The sequence below is a fragment of the Plutella xylostella genome, chromosome 28 (genome assembly GCF_932276165.1).
Source record: "Plutella xylostella chromosome 28, ilPluXylo3.1, whole genome shotgun sequence".
In the NCBI taxonomy this organism is placed as follows: domain Eukaryota; kingdom Metazoa; phylum Arthropoda; class Insecta; order Lepidoptera; family Plutellidae; genus Plutella; species Plutella xylostella.
Window position 1 is genome coordinate 8,904,408 of NC_064008.1, and position 13,759 is coordinate 8,918,166.

General features: G+C 46.1%; 2 protein-coding genes across 2 annotated transcripts; one reads left to right on the forward strand and one right to left on the reverse strand.

Moving 5' to 3' along the window:
- Positions 1-512: 512 nt before the first annotated feature.
- LOC125490847 lies at positions 513-6,051 on the forward strand. The gene is made up of 2 exons (XM_048631211.1): positions 513-5,993; positions 6,034-6,051. Exons 1-2 carry the CDS (start codon positions 513-515, stop codon positions 6,049-6,051), a joined length of 5,499 nt encoding a protein of 1,832 aa, XP_048487168.1.
- A 1,485-nt stretch (positions 6,052-7,536) lies between these two features.
- Positions 7,537-11,871, reverse strand: LOC105398751 (outer dense fiber protein 3-like protein 2). Its single transcript, XM_048631314.1, has 8 exons — positions 11,711-11,871; positions 11,239-11,443; positions 9,651-9,777; positions 9,078-9,232; positions 8,471-8,573; positions 8,032-8,103; positions 7,849-7,988; positions 7,537-7,663 (listed from the first exon to the last, which is right to left on the reverse strand). The coding sequence occupies exons 1-7, from the start codon at positions 11,730-11,732 to the stop codon at positions 7,974-7,976; spliced, it is 699 nt and encodes a 232-aa protein (XP_048487271.1). The 5' UTR covers positions 11,733-11,871; the 3' UTR covers positions 7,537-7,663; positions 7,849-7,973.
- Between the last annotated feature and the right edge of the window lie 1,888 nt (positions 11,872-13,759).

Here is a 13,759-nt window from a genome sequence, read left to right on the forward strand (position 1 = left end):
GAAACTGGAGTTTTACTTCTGCCCCGGTCACCTACCTAAGCCTAGGTATTCAACAACCTTAGAAGCAAGTTCAAGTGGATTACGGCCATCGGTTATCTTCGTTTTGCAACTGTAAGCAATCCGCTACAGTTCATGGTCCTTCGAGTGCCGGATTCTGCAACCAAGAAGCTTCATCGAAGAGGAGGAGACCAGCAGCTGAAGAGGAGGAGAATCAAGCCTATAAGCGATTACTGGGAGTAATACGCTGTGAAGAGGACGATTCGAAGCCTACGCTGATGCGATTACGTTGCCACTCTATCGGCTCGTATATTGCTAAGCGTCCCACAGAAGAGGCGGAGTGTTCGAGAAACTACGCGCTCAGCGCGGTTGCATTACGTAACACCTTGACGTTGCGTATTTGCAATTAACGCTTTAGAAGCGGTGCGGTCGATTGAAGTAGACTGCCTTCGCCTTGTACGTGAGAAGATCGCCGAGGGACATCAAGTGGAGCCCACATCAAGCAGAACGGCGACATGATGAACACACGAGCGAAGACCAGTCGGAACACGACCCCCACCGCTGAAGGGAGAGCCGTCGAAACTCGCGAGAGAGAAGGCACAACGAACAACTCGCCGGCAGAGTCAGCATCGACAGCAACAACCGACGCCACCAGATCCACGGAGGCCACCGGCACCACGGGCACGTCCGGCACCACGGGCACGTCCGGCACCACGGGCACGTCCGGCACCACGGGCACGTCCGGCACCACGGGCACGTCCGGTACCACGGGCACGTCCGGGGCAACGGGAACCTCAAGAACGTCAAGAAACTCAGCCAAGTCGACTGCCAAACTCGACGAGCCGGCCAGCAAGCGAAGTACCAGCAACAAGCCAATGGAGAGAGAGATGACTGCACCGACCCATCACGAGAAGAGGGCCGGGTCAGAGCACACTGTGGTACCTCGAAGGAGGCCAACGTCGCACGCCTCGACATCGAAGACAATAAGAAGAAGGAAGGAAATCGAACAGATGATCGAGATCAAGCGACAAGAAGCGAAGAAGGCGCAAGCTGAACAGGAGCTAGCCAAGATGAGGCTGGAGCTGATTCACCTGGAATCCGAGACAGATCTGAGCGACCTGGAGGAGGACAACGACGAGCCTCATGGCCAGGCCGGACGATCGAGCCATATTGACAAATGGGTCGAGGAATCAACAGCGAAGCGCTTCACTTCACTTCCAACATCACACGTGGAAGCTCACACATCGGCAAGACGACACGAGGGGGAGCGACTGGAGTACGGAAGATACTGTGAACAGGCACCCCACATGTCAGAACCGCCACGTCTCTACAACGGCAAACCTACGGCGCCGCACACACGCGCCACCCCATATGATGGACAAGTTCATCATCATCAGCCGCCGCCGATAGCACCCCGGTACATGAGTGAGCTGCATACATTCACCGGGGAGCCGAGCGACTGGATCGCATTCAGAGCGACATACAGAGATACAGAGATGTACTTCAGCGAGATTGAGAACATCGCAAGGCTCAGAAAAGCCATACAAGGAAAAGCTAAAGAAGCAGTACGTTCGATGTTATTCAACGATACAAATCCGAAGCTTATCATCGACACATTACAACGAAGATTCGGTCAACCACTACGACTGATAAGAAGCGAACTAGAAATCATCGAGAAAATGAAGCCGCTGTCTGACGACGCTCGCAACCTCGCTCACTTCGCCGGGGTCGTAGCCAACGTGGTGAACACCATCCAACTCACGAAGCGCACACACATGCTACACTCTGAAGACATATATGAGAAGATATTATCGAAGATGAGCATCATGATCAGATTCAAGTGGTTTGAATATAAAGCCGCAGAAGAAGCACGAGAATGGCCAGTATTACTCGCGCTCACGTCTTTCCTGAACCGGACCGCCGATCAATTCGAAGCCTGCGAGTTCGAGAGCCGACCATACATCAAGAAGGAGAGAGAACCACTGCGCAACCGTATGAAGAACAAAGTGCACATGACAAGAGCGGACAACTATGAAGAAGAAATAAGCGACAGCAGTGCCGAGTCCGAGAACGAGTCGATCATCGACGACGATGAAGAATACCACCAAGTTATGTTGACCTCTCGGAAGGACAATCAAGAGTGCCCAGCCTGCAGTGACAAACACGCTCTGAAATCATGCAAGAAATTTATGAAGCTACCACTGGAAGAAAAATGGGAGGTTGCCAAGAAGGCATACGTGTGTTTTCGATGCCTGAGCTCCACACACCGGGGTTTCAACTGCCGCGCGAAACCATGTGGAAAAAACGGGTGCAGAGGATCACATCACAGGCTCCTCCACCGAGATAAGGAAGGCGAGAAGGAGTCGACCGAGCCTAAAGACACACAACCCACGAATACACCACAGCAAGCTAAAGACAAGCAGACGCACTCAGTGAACACCCTGTGCACCATGAAAGGATACCTCAAGATAGTGCCGCTGAAGTTATACGGCCCGAAGAATACTACTGAAGTCTACGCCCTGCTGGATGAAGGAGCCACCATCACACTCATAGAGGAAGAAGTGGCCGACTGCATCGGAGCCACCGGTCCAAAGGAAGGTCTATGCATAGAAGGCATCGGCGGACATCGAATGAACGAGCCCGACTCAAGGCGACTGAAACTGAAGATTCAAGGAAGATACGCACGAAACATTGAAAAAATGAATGCCTACACGATTTCGAAGCTGAGCATTTCGTCACAAATGGTGCCACACACACTAATAGAAGACTGTCCGCACCTGTCCGACATCGCCGACGTGATTACCTACGACAACGTGCGGCCGAGAATAGTGATTGGACAAGACAACTGGCATCTAATCATATCACAAGACGTGAAATCCGGAGACCGAAACAAACCTGTAACCTCACTCACAAGACTAGGCTGGACATTACACGGTTGTGCAACATTCAGCACAAGACCAGTGATAGCCGTGAACCACATACAAACAACTCGCGAAGACAAGATGGACGAGCTAATCAAACATCACTTCAGCATCGAGTCTCTAGGCGTAACTCCCAAAACGCCTTCAAATGACCCCGAGAAGAAAGCCAACGAGATACTGGAAGCAACATGCCGACGACTACCCGAAGGCCGACTCGAAGCAGGTCTATTATGGAGAACTCCGAATGAAACTATGCCAAACAACCGCGAAAATGCAATGAAGCGACTAATCGGTATAGAAAAACGACTGAAGAAAGATGAAAAGCTGAAATGCGAGTATGAGAAGCAAATAAGAAACTTACTCGACAGTGACTACGCTGAACCAGTACCTGGACCGTCTACATCATCAAGAACCTGGTACTTACCTCATTTTGCCGTCGTGCATCCCCAGAAAGGGAAGGTTCGCCTGGTGTTCGACGCAGCCGCAAGAAGTGGCGGAAAATGTCTAAATGACGCGCTACTGACTGGACCCGACCTACTGCAATCATTATTCGGAGTACTACTGCGTTTCAGAGAGGGACCGATAGCAGTCGTGAGTGACATCAAGGAAATGTTCCTCCGCATTCAAGTGTGCGAGCAAGACAGAGATAGTCTCAGATTCCTGTGGAGAGAAAAGGACAGCGAGAAGCCGAAAGAATATCGAATGAAATCACTCATATTCGGCGCAGCATCGTCACCGTGCACCGCAATATATGCAAAAAATCGCAACGCAGCCGACTTCAAAGAAAAATACCCGGAAGCGGTACAAGCCATAGAACGCAACCACTACATGGACGACTACCTACAAAGTTTTCAGTCTGAAGAAACCGCGAAACGTGTCATCTCAGAAGTCGACTACATACACAAACAAGGCGGATTTCTACTCAGAGGATGGGCTAGCAACAGGCCACAGATATTAGAACAGTTCCCCGAAGACGTGCGAAACAACGGTTCTATCGACCTGGGAAAAGATAGCGAACAAGTCGAGAAAACACTGGGACTCCGATGGAACGTGTCTTCAGATCAACTCAACTTCACGCTGAACCTGCGAAACACACCGTCTGACGCCATAGAGGGCACGAGACCGCCAACGAAACGCGAGGCAACAAGCGCAGTAATGTCCGTGTTCGACCCGCTCGGGCTGGCCTCGCCGATAACTGTACAAGGAAGAGCTATGCTACAAGATGTATGCTGCACGGGCATCGGATGGGACGAGCCTCTGAAAGAAAATGAAGAACGAAAATGGAAAACGTGGCTGCAAGACCTGAAAAAGCTACAAGACCTGAATATACCTAGATGCACTACAACGAAGCTAACTGAAGGCGAAATTCACGTATTCTGCGACGCGAGTGAAAAGGCATATGCAACAGCAATATACTGGCGAGCAATACACCCCGATGGTCACGTCGAAGTAAAGCTGTTGTCAGGAAAGTCACGGGTGGCACCACTCAAGCCCGTGTCTATCCCACGCTTAGAACTGCAAGCCGCACTACTGGGCTGCCGCCTAGCCGCCACAGTAACAAAGGAAACGGACTTAACAATAAACAAGTCTACCTACTGGACCGACTCGAGAACTGTCCTCGCATGGATAAAGTCGGACCCGAGAACATTCAAGCCCTTCGTCGCACACCGGCTAGCCGAAATTGAAGATCACACGAAGCCGACTCAGTGGAGATGGATACCTACTGCTCAGAATGTCGCAGACGACGCTACACGAAACGCGCCCTCTCACTTCGACATACAACACAGATGGTTCACAGGCCCACCGTTCCTCTACTGTGATGAAACAGAATGGCCAGAAGACAAGAGCTCTCCCAACATACCTACTACCGGTGAAGAAAAACCAAACTGCGCCCTGCACGTCATCAACACTGAAGAACAGCTCATCAAACCTGAAAAGTTTTCAAAATTCACGCGACTGCTACGAGCGACCGCCCGCGTGTTTCAAGCCGTCGACATATTCAAGAAACTAATTAAATCAAGAAAAAATCAAATTCAAGTAACTAAGAAAATTACACAAGATACCACTTGGCGTATCAAGAAGACTGCCAAAACCATCCCGCGCAAAATTGTTCCTACTCAACAACGGAGCACAATAAATTACGTGATACTTACGCAAGAATACCTAAACAAAGCTGAAAAATACCTAATCCGCAAGATACAAGACGACTGCTTCAAGAGCGAAAAACATCACCTGAAAAATAACACCAAAATACCTAAAAGCTCAAAACTGAAAAACCTGACGCTCACGCTGAAAACTGAAGACGACATAATATACCTATCAACGAGAGTCGGCGCCGCTTCATACCTACCTCACGACTACAAGAACCCCGCCGTGCTCGATGGAAGTCACTACGTCACGCTCCTACTCATCGAAGAGAAACACCGACAACTTCACCATGGCAACCATCAAACAGTCATGAATGAGATAAGACAACGATACTACGTGACGAAATTACGTAACTCCGTGAAGAAGATAACAAGAGAATGCCTAACGTGCAAAATACGCCGACAGAAACCACAGAGTGCTCCCCTGGGCGACCTACCTAAAGAAAGACTGAATAGGTATCAACGGCCCTTCACATGTACCGCCGTGGACTACTTTGGCCCAATGACTGTGACAGTTGGAAGACGTCATGAAAAACGCTGGGGTGCATTATTCACATGCCTGACTACGCGTGCAATCCATCTAGAGTTGGCCAACTCACTCTCAACCGACTCTATGATACTGGCGCTGAGGCGAATGGCTGCCCGCAGATCGACCCCTGCAACAATATACAGCGACAACGGAACTAACTTTGTGGGTGCGAACAAAGAACTTCAAGAACAGCTGAAAAGTCTATCACAAACAGGCTTAGTACGAGAAACTGAAAACTACGGAATCACGTGGAAATTCATCCCTCCCGGGGCCCCACACATGGGCGGAGCCTGGGAACGCCTCGTACGCTCCGTGAAGACAGCACTAGCAGCAACTCTGAATGAAAGATCGCCCAAAGAAGAGGTGCTTCACACACTACTCCTGGAAGTCGAACATGTGGTAAACTCAAGGCCACTCACTGAAATAAGTCTTGACCCAGACGCAGAGGAAGCACTAACACCTAATCACTTTCTGATTGGAAAATCATGTGGACTGCCGACACTGGGAACGTTTCACAATAGTTCTCTTGTTGGTACTGCGACGTGGAAGACCTGCCAACTCCTAGCGGATCACTTCTGGGCACGATGGACGAAGGAGTACCTACCTACACTGCTGCCACGCCGCCACCCAGGCCGACCTTACACTAACCCAAAGGTCGGTGATATCGTACTAATCGTGGACTCTTCACTACCACGTGGTACGTGGCCTAGAGGCGAGATCGTCGCGACACACCCTGGACCAGACGGCACAGTAAGAATCGTCGACGTGAGAACCAAGCACGGCATCCTGCGAAGACCTGCAACGAGGCTGATCATCCTGACGACCACAGCACCACCCGATATGACTTCAGCATCCTGCCGCCAGAACCTGCAACCGGTTACTACGTAACGAGGGGGAGACTGTTGACGACGAATGCTGAAAACAATACGCACCGCGGTAAACAATGCCAAAAGCGGCCATGTTTATGCTGCGCTAAACAGATAGCGCTTGCGTGACCAATTCCGCCTGGGTCTTATTTTTTGTGAAAATTTGATTGTTTTATTTACCTTTTTTCTGTTTAAAATCATGATGATTACGCTTATTTTGTTCATGTACATAAGTTATTAACTAGTTTTAAGTTCAATAAAGAGATATTGATGATTGTGCAACGTTAGAAATTACTTAGTAAAATGTAAGGAAAATTGTTATAACTTTTTAGTTTATGTACCTAGAGTAGGTGTGTTTTATTTCCCTGCTAGACTATTTAGTAATTAAGTTGATTAAAACATTAAAATGTACATAGGTTAAGTCTTTATAATAAATAAATGCGTTTGAAACAGTAAAGGGAAGCAAAAGAGGGCAATAAAAAATGATCAAAAAACAAGGTTCGTCTGTGCGGCATAGCTTCGAGGTAGCTAAGCAACCATTTCGCTAGGTAGAAATCGTACTACGCCAGCCGAACAGAGGAACAACAAGAAGACTAGAAGAAGCCTGAAAACACTTCTGCCTCCCTTTCTGCTCACTTTTCAAGAAAGAAACTGGAGTTTTACTTCTGCCCCGGTCACCTACCTAAGCCTAGGTATTCAACAACCTTAGAAGCAAGTTCAAGTGGATTACGGCCATCGGTTATCTTCGTTTTGCAACTGTAAGCAATCCGCTACAATGTGAAAACAATGGTGTGTTCGTTGAAATCAGACTATGTTCATAAATTGATCGAAAATGTATGTGATTACGGAGTAATCGTGACAATTTGGTTTGTTTACATGATTGCTGGTTTCCATTGCAAACCACTATAGGCCAGACATAGGCATAGGCATAGTAGTACATTTCTATAGTGAGTATCGTGACGCGGCCTACGGCGTGACGCTGGACGCGACCTACGGCGTAAATAGGAGACCCGGGCCTAAGCGCACAAGCAGACGACACATAAACGCGGTGCTAAACTGAATAAATAACCACAATAACTTATACATTTTAATATTTATTTTGACCAAAAATTTACATTCTTGTAACAATGGGAAAAACTTCCAGCCTATATTAATTTTCCTTCCTTCCTTGCTCTACTGTCCCGGATTTCAGACGAAGGGTTCCTGTGGGATAGTGAGACACGTTAAAATTTGTTGATATTTTTACAGCTGCTTCATGCAATAGATAGTACGTATTTAAATTACAGTGCACTCACTACCTACAGACAGTCTATGTTGTCAGCTACAGATAGTTACAACTACACCTACAACGGCCGTGGCGAACTATTCTGCAATCCTTGTAACCGCACCTTTGCCACGAAGCTGGGTTTCGCGAGTCACATCCGCGCGCACCGCCGCAGACGTCCTACTAGCCCCTGAGGTCGCCGTCATCGGATCACGATGAGGAGGACATCACGTTGTCAGCTACAGTCGGCTACAGACAGTCCATGTTGTCGGCTACAGTCGGCTACAGTCAGCTACAGACAGTCCATGTTGTCGGCGGGGGTGACGAGCGGCGGCGCCCACGGCGAGTGCCGCACGCCGAACGAATACGCCAGGGAACTCTGCCGACAAATATGGTATTTAAAGATTATATTATAGTGGCAGAGTATGAAATGAAAAGGGATTTTGGTAAGTGTTCATAAAAATGTAAGGATCTGTTTCTCGTAGTCATCATTTCGTAGTGGATGACATGAGGTTTCAGCAGGCCAATGTACCTATCATAACGTCAACCCTGTTTTCTGCAGACGTGTCGGCTGACGAATGAATCCCATTAGAGCTGCAACCTTTATTCTCCCACCACGGTGAATGAAGAAGCCAAGAGTAATATTATGACTTTTGACAAGTACTTAATTGTAATATTATACGTAAAAAAATCAACGATTTCATTTCATTCATTTCATATTTCAAGATGAAGAAGCGAGGTGTTACCTTCTTGTTGTTATCCGTGCAGGGCTTGTAGGCGGCGGGCCCGGGCGAGGCCTGTGACCGGCGGAGCCCTGCCAGCCGCGCGCCTAGCGAGTACGTCGGGGGCCTGCCGGGCGCACAAAAATGCAAACTAATTAGTTTACTAGCTGTAAAAGGCTGCTTAAAAAATCCCGTGGGAATACTGGGATAAAAAGCAACCTATATGTTAATCCAGGGTGTCAGCTAACTCCATACCAAATTTGGTCAAAATTGGCTCAGCTGTTCTGACGTGAAGAAGTAACAAACATACACACACAATCACAAACTTTCGCATTTTTATAATATTAATAGGATAAACAGGTTGGTGATGTACGGATATTACGGCTGCACCTCTAGTAGGCAAACCATTCGCCCATCGCATCACTGCTAATTGCGTATAGCGAGCGCAAAACTTTACAGGTGTTGCAAAGCAGAAAGGAGGTGACTCAGGGAGTCAACCTTAACAACTTTTGTTATACGACTTTTGAAAATCTGCATGTCTGAGTCATCCCTTTTTGACTTAGTAACCTCTACCGCTTTTCCGCCACCCTAGAGCGGCTGTTTGGCACATATTATCTCCTACACCACTGACCGATACTTGTAGACATCCTGGCTCTTCTGGTAGTACATGGCTGGGCCGGGGGACACGACCTTCAGGTGTCTCTGCTCGAGGCGCGCGCCGAGGCTGTAGGCGGGCAGCGGCGGCGGCTGCCGCACGGCGTAGGCGTTCGGGCCTGGGCCGCCTTTCTATAGTGGGACGATTCGATTAAGGGCCTGTTTCACAATGTCTGGTTAGTGGCTACCTGTGAGATAAAATACATGCTGTCACTGTCTAAAAAATTATTACAGAGACTGACAGCATGTCTTTTATATCACACTAACCAGACATTGTGAAACAGGGCCTAAGAGTTAATAAACAAGGGCCTACTACTGAGAGGCCTACGTCCAGCAGTGGACTGCTATAGGCTGATAATGATGGTGATGATGATGACAGTCAATTATTTTTCAAAGAAATATCTTAAGATATTTAAATTAAGCCCGATTTTTACAAATGCCCACGTTGTAATTGTCCCTATAGCTCGACAACTTCGTGCGCGACCTTCCTTACGGGGTGACAGACGCGGTGGGCACGAAGTTGTCAAGCTATAGTACACAGTAAATATACCTGTTGTGTCCTGTGCAGGCGCGCGCCCATGCTGTAGGCGGGCGCGGCGGGCCCGGGGCGCGGGCAGCGCTCGGGCGCGTGCGCCGCCGGCCCCGGCGAGCGCTGCGCCGCCGTGCGCCCCTTCAGTCTGCGAGCAACATGTTCACGATTTAATAATAATAATTTAAATAATAATAATATGTGGGGACATCTCACACACGGCGATCCGACCCCAAGCTAGGCAGAGCCTGTGTTATGGGTATCGGACAGCTGATAAATCTACACAAATACATAGATAGATACATATTAAATATAAATATCAACACCCAAGACCCGAGTACAAATATCTGTCTTTAAACAAATATCTGCCCCAGCCGGGAATCGAACCCGGACCTTCGGCATAGCAGTCAGAGCCACTAACCACTACGCCATTCGACCATCATTTGTTATCATCGTTTCAAAGTCAGCTGCTAAGCAGTCATTGATAGATGCGAGTAAAGTTAAGAAGGGTCCTAGGGTAATTGCAACGTGTCATGGATTGAAAATGTCTATTTCATCATTCTATTTTTAACTAGAGCAAGTTGAGTTTGTGGGATTAGCAATAAAAATCTAGAAATAGCGTATTGAAATCGAAAAAAAACGCATTTCCCCGATGGCATCAATCAATCCAACATCCACTCACTCAATAATAATAAGTAGGTACACTTGTCCAAAATTTATAATGCACATGCAGATCTTCACACCCGAATCATTAAATCGTAAGATCCTTAAAAAAACACTTGCATTTTGCACCTTGTTCGAAAGAAATAGTCCAGTCAAGGAATCAAGTGTAGAGTGCGTGAGCAGGTAACTAAGCGATTCCTTCAGAAACTTGTTCAGGGGGCTTAGGTTGTTAACATACCAAAAGTCCTGACTCCTAGGTGATGAGCGGGGGGAAGGAGGGGGGGATAAAGGTACGAATTTTTGGTTATTGGCTTATATCTCGAAAACTGTGCATCGGAGAGAAATATTTTCAACTAATGAAATATAGCTCTTAAAATTATCTAAAACTTTTATATCATATGTTTTTTTCTAATTGTTAACCGTTTTCGAGCTATTACCCTCGGAAAAAGTTGAAATTTACAAGAGAAATTCATTCATGTCAAAACATTGCATCATATTGTCTAAATCTACAACAACTTTTTCCGAGGGTATAGCTCGAAAACGGTTAGGAATTAGAAAAAAACATATGATATAAAAGTTTTAGATAATTTTAAGAGCTCCATTTTATTAGTTGAAAATATTTCTCTCCGATGCACCGTGTTAGAGATACAAGCTAAAAACCAAAAATTCGTACCTTTATCCCCCCCTCCTTCCCCCCGCTCATCACCTAGGAGTCAGGACTTTTGGTATGTTAACAACCTAAGCCCCCTGAACCAATTCCCTAAGGAATCGCTTAGTTACCTGCTCACGCACTCTACACCTCATTTTGAGTCATTTGTTGACTGGACTAAAATAGGAGTCAATATCATGTGTCACATAATCGAAAACAACCCATCTGTCAAAGATTTCTATGCGCATTATCAATTTTGGAGCACTGTAGGTACTTACCTACAGTATTTATCATTACCTACACCCAAAGCTCCAAGCGGGCGATGTGATCTCGCCCTCCCGTGTGACCTTGTCGACCTTGTACTGGGGCCCGGGCGCCCCGGCCCGCGCGCCCAGCCCGTGGCCCCGCGCGCCTAGCGAGTATGCGGGCCAGCGGGTGCGCGTGGCGTCGTGGTGAGGGTAGCCCACCAGCGGCGGCAGCATGTAGGCGCCGGGGCCTGGCCCTGAAGTATTAACAGTATCATCATCATCATCATTATCAGCCCGTATCTGCCCACTGCTGGGTATAAGCCTCTTCCCTATCACGCCATCTCTTCCAGTCCTGTGCGAGTCTAGTCCAGTGTCTAAAGATGGTCAGAATATAAACAAATAATCTCCTTTCACTTTCACTACACGACAAAAGAAAGTGGTGCATGGTGGTTAGATATAGGAATACGGAAGACATACGAAAGGATTCACGTTGATACTTTAAAATGATGTATGCAACTTACCCACAGGTCCCAGGCCTACCATGATGCCGCTTCGCTTTCTCTATAACTTCATTAATAAAACACTAGGGATTTTGGGGAAAATATACAAATAATTTTACAGAAACATAGAAAATAAGTCCGTTACAAAAAAACTGTCATATTTTGGTTTGACAGATCACATAAATAATCTCGTAGGTTTTTATGGTATTTAGTAAAGAGGTTGTAGTTGTAGGTACCGTTCATTTGATGGTCTATACCACAAAGCAAATACAAAGTAGAGCTGCCATATATCGTTTTCTATATAGGATGAGATGAAGCCACTAATCGGGGTTGAAGGCTGAGGTGTGCGGGGGTGCGGGACGCGAACTCCATCTTAGTTCAAGTAGATGAACTTTTATGTAAAGCTCAGGTTAACGCCATCTAAGTTCAAGTAGAAAAAGAAGCCTCTGTGGTTATACATTGCGTAGCTCATATGATATCTGAAGGCCAAAGAAGAATAAATGACGTAATGTATTTCAAATTTATTTGTCATTGCGAACTGGTAGACAGGGACGGACTAAGGCGTAATATAAAATTGGGGTGCTAAATGGTCAGAATTAAATACAGTATGAGGAAAGGGAAACATGAAAAAAATATTTTAATATGTTTATTAAATAGTTACCTACTTGACAGTTAACTTTTTTATTATTAATATATTAACACTTATTGTTAATTAAATGGACAGTACTCACTATCGTTATTACTCAGTAGTTTTACTCGAAGTAAAGTAAAAATCTACGTATGGACCGCAAAACTCAGCTCAAAAAACAGCTCGAAGGCTCGCGCCGAGCCGGCTCGATGGAATTAAATGAAAGTAATTTTCGTCGAACCTACTCGAAGCTGCTCGAAATATGTGTATGAGAATACTAAACGACGCGCCCCACTCGATAAATCAAAGCTGAATAGGTGGACGAAAGTCCATGCCATGGGTTATATTATACTCGACAGTTTAGCTCGATCGAGTAATACCGTATGTGAGTAGGTACGGACCAAAACTGATGATGGCGATCGGGATCGACAGCTCAACGTGCCCTCCAAAGCACGGAATCGTTTTCATTTCGGATATTCAGGTGATTAAAATCAGGTATAATATTAATCACCTGTAAAAAGAACAGTCTTATTAAAATGCTGTCGCTTTGTGACTCTGTTGTGTTTGGAAGTAGCAATATGCCTGAATCTAATATTTATATATTTCTCTATAATTGCTTTGGAGAGGTGTGTGATATGATTAAGTAAAGGTGGCTGTTCTTGGATATGTGCATTTAGTGAATGGAGCCAATCCTCATTTATGGCTGATAATCACGACGCACCCACACACTCTCATGTCGCCGCCATTGTTGTGCCTCAGTGTTTAGTTAGCGAGATCCTTCTGCCTTTTTGTCAACATCGATTGTTTTAGTAATTAATTTAAGTTAGCTTTTCTTGTGATGGAATGTTAGCCGCATTAAAATGTAAAGAACATACTTTGAGGTATTTTGTTGGACTCAGTGTGGATTAGTTTTATTCATTGCTGCTTCAATGCAGTGTCAGGAAATTTAAAAAGAACTACGTCTTTAATTCATAAATAAACATGACGCCCCCTATTTATTTTTTATCCGGCCTTTTTGGCCGGCTGAGTACGACCCTGACTAGTATTTCTATTTGACACTAGATGGTGCTTCCAGCAATTTAGAATGTTCTAGAAGTAAAATAAAATATAATTTAAAATATTACTACGCGTGAAAATATACTTTGCTTTCGTCCACAAATCTTCTATCATCACTGTAGCTCTTACATCCAACAATGCAACAACTTCATTTTGATCGAGAAACACGTAAAATAAAATCATTTCAAGACTCAATCGTACCGCTCAAGCTCGGGACCTGTCACGCACTGATTTCAGCACCCCAAGCGTGGAGTAACTGAACTACAGAACGTGTGACGACAGGTCGAACTTGGCTACGTCACGGCTACGTTGCTTACAACAGCTCTACTTTGTATTTGCTTTGTGGTCTATACTCTATACCTACACATCCGAACACTTTCTAATCT

What these genes read in the sequence shown, in the direction of transcription:
- LOC125490847 (XM_048631211.1), top strand. Translation starts at nt 513, where the DNA reads ATGATGAACACACGAGCGAAGACCAGTCGGAACACGACCCCCACCGCT.
- LOC105398751 (XM_048631314.1), bottom strand. Translation starts at nt 11,732, where the DNA reads ATGGTAGGCCTGGGACCTGTGG. An exon ending in GGTAGGCCTGGGACCTGTGG is followed by an intron (nt 11,444 to 11,710) that starts GTAAGTTGCATA and finishes TTAATACTTCAG; the next exon opens with GGCCAGGCCCCGGCGCCTAC. An exon ending in GCACGGATAACAACAAGAAG is followed by an intron (nt 8,104 to 8,470) that starts GTAACACCTCGC and finishes ATTTGTCGGCAG; the next exon opens with AGTTCCCTGGCGTATTCGTT.